The sequence below is a fragment of the Pagrus major genome, chromosome 5 (genome assembly GCF_040436345.1).
Source record: "Pagrus major chromosome 5, Pma_NU_1.0".
In the NCBI taxonomy this organism is placed as follows: Eukaryota; Metazoa; Chordata; class Actinopteri; order Spariformes; family Sparidae; genus Pagrus; species Pagrus major.
The window spans coordinates 28,740,964-28,750,593 of NC_133219.1; the positions used below are offsets into that span (position 1 = coordinate 28,740,964).

Sequence of the window (9,630 nt, forward strand, 5' to 3'; positions counted from 1 at the left end):
AAGTGTTTGACCACATTTCTGTCCTGTTCTACTGTTTCCTCCCTGCTGTGAGACACCAGCACCATTAAAATGGCTACAGATAAGAAGGGTTTGAGCTCTATCAGTTGATTAATGTAATCACTGAAGCCTGTTTGGACAGATTGTCTGCAACATCCATCAAGTTAAATGTAAGACTTTGAAGAATCAACATGCAAATACTGATAGTACATTTTCAGTGAAAAATCCAAAGATAGAAACAATGAGCTTCTCTAAACTCTAAAACTAAAGTAGGATTGAACGAAACATACAATCATTAGAGATTTAAATTTCCCTGCACTACCATCCATCCAATAGTCTATGAATACTGCAGGAGGCTTCTTCACTACAGCAACAGTGGCTGAGGTTATGGGTACTGTAGTATTTAGAGCCAATCACCTTACCAAAAAATGATTTCCACGAAACAAAGATGAAATGATAACACTGATAGCTCAGACATACAGTCACATTCAAAAGTTTACATCCACTTGTAAAGAACATGTTCATCATGTCAGTCTTCACTTCCAGTGATTCCTACAGCTCTCATGTTTCTGTGATGAAGAGAGGAACACAAACTACTTTGTCACAAAAACATTCATGAAGTTTGGTTCAGTAATGAATTTATTATAGTTCTTCTGAAAATGTGACCAAATCTGATGGATCATAAATATACATACAGTAACTTGAAGGATGAATTTAGGTGATTATAGAAAGTTGTGTCAATCAAATGTTCTTTATAGCATCTTGACTTCTTCTCAGTGGTTCTGATACTGGGCCCATTCTATGTTTTGTTTGACCAACTGTCACTGCCACGGTCAGGAAGAAAACACAAACTATCACCTGCTGCTGAGAGAAAACTGGTCAGGATCATCAAGACTCAACCAAAAAACACCAAAAAGCAAGTCTGCAATGAATTAGAAGCTGCTGGAAGACAGGTGTCAGTGAGAGGCTGCTGTGTTGAGAGAAGCTCTTGCTCCAGACACAGCACCTTAAAGCTCCACTGAAGTTTGCTGCTGATCACATGGACAAAGGAAAATCCTTCTGGAGGAAAACTCTGTGGTCACATGAAACAAAAACTGAGTTGTTTGGCCACAATGAGCAGCAATATGTTTGGAAGAGAGAAGGTGAGGCCTTTAACTCCAAGAACACCAAACCTACTGTCCAGCATGGTGCTGGTAGTGTTCTGCTGTGGGGCTGTTCTGATGCCAGTGGATCTGCTGCTCTAACGAAAGTACATGGAGTAATGAAGAAGGAGGATTATCTCCTGATTCATACTGATTCAACCATTGAATCAGTAAAAAAAAATATGAAATATGTGGAACAATACTTCCAGCATTAGGAGCTTTTACCACTTTGCAGCTTGACTGGACATCAAACCATCGTTTGACACTGTCAATGCGTTCAGAGGGTCATTAACAACCATCATACAGTATGAGACAGTGGTTCATTGGACGTTATGTTCATAATCATCATTTTTAGATAGTAAATGTTAAATACATGATAGATATAACAAGTTGAACTATGATTACAGTGTCTCGGGTCTCTGGTGTATGAGGCACTGCACTGAGCCACTCTGATGAATTTTAGCAAATATTCACACAACAGTCCTTCAGATAAACACCTCAAAGATTCCTCCATCTGTTCATATTTGACGCTGGTCCTTCGCAGGCAAGTGTTGTGCTTTTCATTAGATTATTTCCATTGAGGCCAGTAAAGCAGGCTTCATAAAGTGAGGGAGAAGCGTGGGCAGTGAACATGAGTCACAGAACAACTGTCTGAGCGTAGAGGATGGAGCTGAATCTACTGTGGGGCATGATGTTTCTGACTGTGTGGGTGAGATGCTTCTGCTTTCATCTTCACAAGAGTTCATATTTTGTTTTTAGATTTCTGAGCAAATAATCACAAATTCATCCCGTCACTGTTTTTATATTTCACACACTGACAAACTAAAACATCCCAAACACTCTGAGGAATCTGCAGCAGAAACCTGAAAGAGCAGCAGAGGTACATGTGGGTGTGCAGTCTCTAAAGGTAGAGCATGGTGTAACCAGTACCTGTTACTATGAAGTACAGTGTGAGGGAATACATAATATAAGGTAACTTTAAAGTCTGGACCAGAATCAGAAGTACAGCAGGAGACAAGAGGCTGGGTGACCGGAGGACTCGAGCACAGAAACACAGCTGTAAATACGAACTGATTAAACTGTATCCTATCCTGTATCCTCATCCTAACTGTTTAATACAGTTAGGATGAGGTCGTGAACAGTTAGGATGAGGATGAGGTCGTGAACAGTTAGGATGAGGTTGTGAACAGTTAGGATGAGGTTGTGAACAGTTAGGATGAGGTCGTGAACAGTTAGGATGAGGATGAGGTCATGAACAGTTAGGATGAGGTCGTGAACAGTTAGGATGAGGATGAGGTCGTGAACAGTTAGGATGAGGTCGTGAACAGTTAGGATGAGGATGAGGTCGTGAACAGTTAGGATGAGGTCGTGAACAGTTCGGATGAGGTTGTGAACAGTTAGGATGAGGTCGTGAACAGTTAGGATGAGGTCTTGAACAGTTAGGATGAGGTCGTGAACAGTTCGGATGAGGTCGTGAACAGTTAGGATGAGGTCGTGAACAGTTCGGATGAGGTCGTGAACAGTTAGGATGAGGTCGTGAACAGTTAGGATGAGGTCGTGAACAGTTCGGATGAGGTCGTGAACAGTTAGGATGAGGTCATGAGCAGGTGGTACAGTATGTTCACAATCACACTGAAAATAATAAACTAACATAACAAACTGTCAAAATAAAATAAAGACCCAGGTGTAGTTTAAAGTCTTGAGTCATTTCCACAGTTTTATCTCTAAATGATTAAACCTACATGACATTCAGTGTATGTCAGTGCATTAATGTGTCTTCTCTGTCTTGTTGCAGAAGCCCAGCTTGTTGCATCGGGTCTGTCGGCTGGCTCTTCCTCTGTGGCTCCTCCTCCTCGCTCTGCTGCTGCTCGCCTTCCTGCTGCCTCTCATGGATGAAGGCAACAGCTGCTCGCTCTCCAACAACTTCGCCCGATCCTTCAACATCATGCTGCGTTACGATGGACCTCCACCTACATAGGAATCCTTCTCTGGATGGCACAAGATAGAGTAATACCTGTTTTATGTCACTACAATGGACCCTGGGTTATGTAGGAAACGATTTACGACTTACTGTAGGATCCCACATTGCCTCACCCTGTTATCATGCGTGACTGTAACAGACCACAAACAGGACCAGAAGGCTGTGCAGCTTCAGAAACTAAAAGCTTTACTGTTTACGGAAACATCCAGTGAATCAGTGACACATGTCTCCTTCTTTAAATCATCTCTACTAGGAAGCACCACAGTCTGTGAAGGAAAACCAAATCTAGAGTAGTACGCAAATATGCAAATAACAAGTCTGTCAGTGCCCTGATCATCTATTCGGACAAATGTCCTCACATCCCAGACGTCTTTGCAGCTCAGGGTGCTTTCACATCAGGGACTTGGGCTCAGATCTGACTACACTTGACCCCAAAATCCAGTTCGTTTGATTAGTGTGAACACAAGTGTACCGAGTTCAGTTCGCATCAGGTGTGAAAGCGACCGTACCAAAGCACTGCAGTGGAATGCTGTGACTGTGTGTTGGAGGCAAGTGTTTGCTTCTTCTTCTTTGTGTATGTTGGTGGATGGCAGGCTCACTAGCTACATACACAAGTGTTCTCGAGTATGAAAAGGCATTACTGGTGTGAAAGCTGTCAGCAGGAGAGAGGCGGGGGGGGGGCAGTCGTACTCTAGCATGGTACCAAAGAATCGTACCTAATGTGAAAACACCCTTAAAAATCATCAACTGTTAACTACGACTCAAAGTAGCTATCATGAAGAATCAACCAGACTCCAGTTAGGACTACAAATCCCAAGCTCAGTCTAAGAATACCATCCAAGTTGTAAAATCTTTAAAAACCAAAGCTCGTAGCTTCATGCAACACGACGGCTCACACCTTGATCCTGTCAGTCTCTTCTATCAGTCACTAAACAGGTTGTTCTCAGTGTGGACACACAGATGTGCTTCACTGATTCACTGACAAAAAGCATGAAGAATCATGAGCACAGGACAGAAAGACATCTTTACTCTTACAGTGTTGACGACATGTAGCTCTGCTCCCTCTCACTCTGATCCCTGCTCATAGTTTGACACGTGACCACTTGAAAACCAAATCACAGCTCTGAGTTCATATTCATACGGTACATGTGAGATGGATCCTTGATATTTGAAGAACCAAAAACCCTCCTTTTTCTGTCGTTTTCATGTGGTCCTGCTGCGTGTCAGCTTCAGATTTTTAAACTTTTACTTTTATTGATGCAGGATTAATCTGATTTTCATACCTCATGTCTCTTCATGAGTCAGTGGGGTTGAAGCAGGTTTCCTTTGTTCTGTTGTTTGTACCTGTGCTGCTTGTACAGTCATCTCATGAGAGCTGTTGACTTATATTTCCTCTCTGGAGGTGCTGTTTTAGCTTGGCCACCCTGATCTGTCTCTTTCACAGCCTGAACCACCAGTGAAAACAATTAGAGAGCTGTGCACCGTGGCCCGACAGATTCTTGGCCCACAGTGTGCTGTTGATGCCAGCGCCAGAGCTGTAAACCTTGGCTTCACTTTTTCTGTCCAAACCCAAAATAACTTTAAATAGATTTTGTATCCTGAATTCTTTCTCTTTTCACACCACGCACACTCCTAAAAATACCCAGACACCTCCACATACCCTCGCACACACGCTCACTTTGCCTTTTTTGGCTTAGTTCACGTGTGTTATTGACTTATCATGTTTCCGTGGCAACAGTAAGCAAATGAAATTAATCTATTACGTCTTCAGTCTGTTTTTGCTGCGAATTCAAAAGTACTTCAGCATGTTTCCAATTCAGTGTGAAGCTCAGCTTTTGTTGGGGATGAAAGAGGACGAGTGAAGACACCTGAGGACTTAACAGATGTTATTACAGCATAATCATCACATCACAATCATTACACATAAACATGTAATATAATATAACTGAAAGATGAAGGGCAGCTTCTCACAACCAGTGTGTTTTTAATTGCATCTATGTTTTTATTTGATTTTATCTTTTTATTGCTCAAAACAGGAAGAGAGCTGTTCCTTCAGCACCAACAGAGTGTGTGTTTTGACCTGCGTTCATCACAGAGAATAGCTTTTGTTTTAGCGAGCAATCACTATTTAAATTCAGCTGCAAGATATTTTATAAAAATGCATTTGCACAGCTGACTAAGGGTCATGCACAGCACAGTCAGATGTACATGACCCCTGATGATCTGTGTAGAGAGCAACAACATCTGGTGTAAAGGAAGGAAACTGTCAGTCTCCTATTGGCTCGTCTTTAGTGCCACGTCATGTCATGAACATGGAAAATATTTGTTTATCCACCTGATTGGCTGGCTGGGTATTAAATGAGGTTCTGGGCTCTGTGAGGTTTCTCCAAACAACTATAATGGACGAGGCAGAGATGAATCAAACTGTCACTACATGTCAGACATCATTGTAAAACAATCCTCTGCACAACAACACAATCAATAATGGGAACCATGAAGTTCATGTTGCAGATGCTTTCTTTAACAACTCCACTGGTGTGTATGACTAAACATTATTTATGTTCATGATCTCTTCTCATGCTGTGGTTCTGTTAAGGCCCGTACACTGTCATACATTAGACCATGGAGCCCTGTTGGATGAGGGTCTCAGGTTCCCCTTCAGATGTGTTATAGCTGAAAGTGTATGAAGCCCATGACCAGACGAGTCTGTTACTTACAGATGGACTCTACTTTAAGATCCACTGTTCTAATATGTAAATATGCTACATGTAGCATCACATAACAGAATAAAACACACAGTTATCGTTGCCTTAAAGCTTTATGTATATCATCCAGTTAATCAGCTGTTCTCAGTGCCATAACCACATGTATGTAGTCAGTATGTAGCTTTGTAAGCACTGCCAGCCAATGTACTGTATACAGTTATATAACAAGTTAAATGAGGTTCAGTCCTGTCCTGTGTGTTCATGCTGCACTGTACACTGAGTCAATGATAAGGATCTATGTTACTGCTGCTTGTTGCACTGCTCTTCTATTATGCATGTGTCCCTTTAGAGAAGCCTATGCAATGCCTGGCTCCATCCTACATTATTGTGTTTCCATTGATACTATATGCAACATATGAAATGACTTGAATCTCCTGAGCACAGCTGGTTCTTTAGATTCAGTCTGTGTGACAAACATACAGAAGAGACGCTGTCACAGGAACAGTGTGAGTACAAGTGTTATGCAAAACTGTCCTAAATGCCAGAGTCTGTGTTCAGATAGAGGTGTTCATTATGAGAAGTGAGCTTTTTTTGTAAAAGGATACAGTTCTATTTTATTAACTGTGTGAAACAGACCAGAATGCTTCATATTATTCAAGAGAGCTTGTATTTAACCAATTTTTTTTATTCTGCTCAAATAAAAATGAAATGTAACGGTCTGTGTGTGTGTGTGTGTGTGTGTGTGTGTGTGTGTGTCACAGTGTTGGTTTTAGGCGAGCAGCCTTCTCCTTAACATGATTATATAAAGTGTACTGTAAAAGTCCAGAGCCAACTAGCTCTGGAGGAGAGAGTTGTGTGCAGAGTCAGACCCTCTGGAGGAATAAACACCAGCCCAATGTATCAACCATGCGTACACGTGTACTTACGCCACTTTCAACGTAGGTTTCCAAATGTATAAAAATCTACAAGCGGTGAGACTGTGTATTGGTACGCATCTTTTACACTGCCACTTTCTACGCAGATTTCTGAATATAAAAATCCACAGAGGGTGAGGATGTGCGTACTGGTACACATCTTTAACACCATGCGTAATATGCACGCAGTCTTTACAGTCTGATTATATGAATAATGTGAATTGGGGTGACATTTTATTTAGAACTGTTTTTTTTCACTTTCACATTTTTTTCACTAATTGTGAAAAGACTGCGTGTGAATGTTTCTGTTTTGTGTGTACACACACAAACGTGGTGTGTGTGATTGCTTGCTAGCTTACAGCTTATGCACAGTGAATTAATATGGCTATGGGAGAATAAACACTTGCACCAGTAAGGTGAATAATGATGCTGCAGTCGATCTGACTTCACTGGTGGTGAACACACCAATTAACCATCGCTGATAAAGTTGTAAACATGACTCAGGTACAAATGTTCATGGTCAAAGTCCACGGCACAAGTGCATTAAGGGTGTGTACAAACCCTTTTGCTGATGAAACGGTGCCAAGTAGGGCACACGGTGTGAAGGGGTTGTATCCAGACTGAAGTGGTCATAGGTGTGTTTTGGGTGTAACATAAATATAAACAATGAGTGTGTCTTATTACCTGTCAGAGCCAGGTGCCCCTGCTGCTGTCACACTGCTTTTTAAACAATGCCACTCATCTTCCTGAGGGGCAGGTATGTGCTCCTCAGCTGCTGGACCTGCTGCCTTTGCCATCTTCCAATCATCTGTCCCATCAACAGCTCTGTGACTGCATATGAGCAAATGCACTGATATTACATTATCACCAGCGATCCCTCGCAGCAGGTTCATACCAGGAAATTGTTCGGAGTAAAGCAGCTGTGCTGATAAATCCTGAGCTCCATCAGAGCTGTCTACAACAATCTTTTCAGAAGCTAAAAGTTAAGTTTCTCCTAGAGAGTTGCCTCTACTGTCAAGTTTGTAACTCTTGCATTTAGTATTGCTGTTTAAATGTACCAATATATTTGCTGCAGCGACATTACTGCACACATGGAAGCATTTGAACTAACTGAAAGCAGCCCCTCTAATCATTAAAGCAGAGTGTCATGTCAGACCAGCATTCTGTTGATCTATGGTGCAGTTTCTTTCTGTTACCTCAAGATAGCAATCCGCCATCACTGACTGACCACACATGGAGCAACGCCTGCGAGCTAGTTCAGGCAGGGAAATCAAGCTGTACTACTATAGACATAACAAGCCTCTATATGACTCCACACTCATCAACCAAGCACACCCTGTCAATTTGCCGACATCATACCCCACAGGACCCTGGGAACTGCAGTCCCAGCTTTAGCCATGGCTTCTTGGTTTCTGTCTCCTGCTGCTGCAACTCCTGATTCTCTAAGGAATCAACTTCTAATAGGCTATGACATAAATGTGGTAAAGATTCTCTTGTGTGGTTCTGAATCTGCTGACAAAAGATTTGTGGTGTGTGGGGACTTTTCAGTTGTCCTTAAAGATAGTGAACCCAGACTCACAAAACGCTCACTCTGGCAAATTCAATCTGGCCTTCAGCGTCTTTAGAGACACCATTGGGCCCACACATAGCAGATCCTCACATCAATGGCGTCAGGCTCTGGATTTGTTCGGTTTTGGGGGGTTCAAGATGTTTTGCTCAGCACTCCCCAATATCTCTATGTAAACATACCCGTGGGGAGTGATGAGGTCGGAGTCTGACTGATCTCACTTTCAGACATTCAACACGTCCAAGGGTGCACAGATGGGTGCAAGTACCTTTGCTATTTACACAACATGGACGCAGGGCGTGAAAATGAAAACCGTGTCAGTGAGAAACTAGCACTGACACCTGAACCACGTGACATGGAACCCACTGACTCTCCAAAAAGTTCTGACAGGTGTCCAAATGAAACCCACCGTTACCTTAGTAAACCTGAGTAAATTTGATGTCTCTGGTTTGAACATTGTTGGAAACATTTGGGATAATTTAAGAACACAACTCAACAAAATGTCTCTATTGTCTCTAGATGTTTTTAGACGTTTCAATGCAGAATTTCACGTATTATATTTTTAAATCATATTGTTATCTCTCTGTTGATGTAATGACATCTCTCTGGTGCTTTTATTTTGGTGGATTAGGAAAAGCATGTGGAACAGCATTGAGACTACCCTGGGACTAAAATCTCCCACTAATGGCTGATTCAAAGATTTTAGAGCAAGAAGCACCTGCTTGAGTCAGACGGCCAGTATGTATTACTCTTATATCAATCAGGAAGTTGAGACATCAGTCTGACCCCATTTCACTTCATAAAACCCTGATTTCCGTTTTGTGTAATTAGATGTATCCTGTTACTACCTCCTGCTATTATGGGCCACTTTCTCCAGCGACATCATTAGGTTTTCCATCATCTAAACTAAATGCCTGTGTCTGTTTTTGTGAGTGTAGTTGCTTCCATCCGTGTGCGTGCCGCCTCCCACGCTGCTCTCACCTCGCTCTTCCAGCCAGGCCCACCGAGCTGTGCTGCAATCTGGAGCTCACACTCTGCCAAGTACATGGAGCAAAAATACCAGAGCAGCCTCTCTCCCAGAGAAGCTTCCAGTCCTCATCAATCTGCAACATTTGAACACAAAAATCTTCCTAACTCGAACACTAATTGCTGTAACCAACCCACAAGGTTAGGAGTGGATTTTCACATTTCTTCCTCTACAAACAGGCTGATCAGTTCCTCAATGGATCTGGTGCTGATGTTGTTTTAATGCTAAGAAAAATAACATGATTAAAAGCTTTTTTTCTTTTAATTAAATAAACCTTTATTTGTTTCTAAGCAGCTA

The 9,630-nt window shown here is 42.0% G+C and overlaps 1 protein-coding gene across 1 annotated transcript in view; it reads left to right on the forward strand.

Moving 5' to 3' along the window:
• The window catches only part of syne3 (spectrin repeat containing, nuclear envelope family member 3), a 39,436-nt gene extending 32,892 nt beyond the window's left edge, over nucleotides 1-6,544 (forward strand). Inside the window, exon 18 of the mRNA XM_073466282.1 lies at nucleotides 2,935-6,544. Within this exon, the coding sequence (XP_073322383.1) occupies nucleotides 2,935-3,117 (183 nt within the window). The 3' untranslated portion in view covers nucleotides 3,118-6,544. The remainder of the gene's footprint in view (nucleotides 1-2,934) is intronic.
• Nucleotides 6,545-9,630: the final 3,086 nt, after the last annotated feature.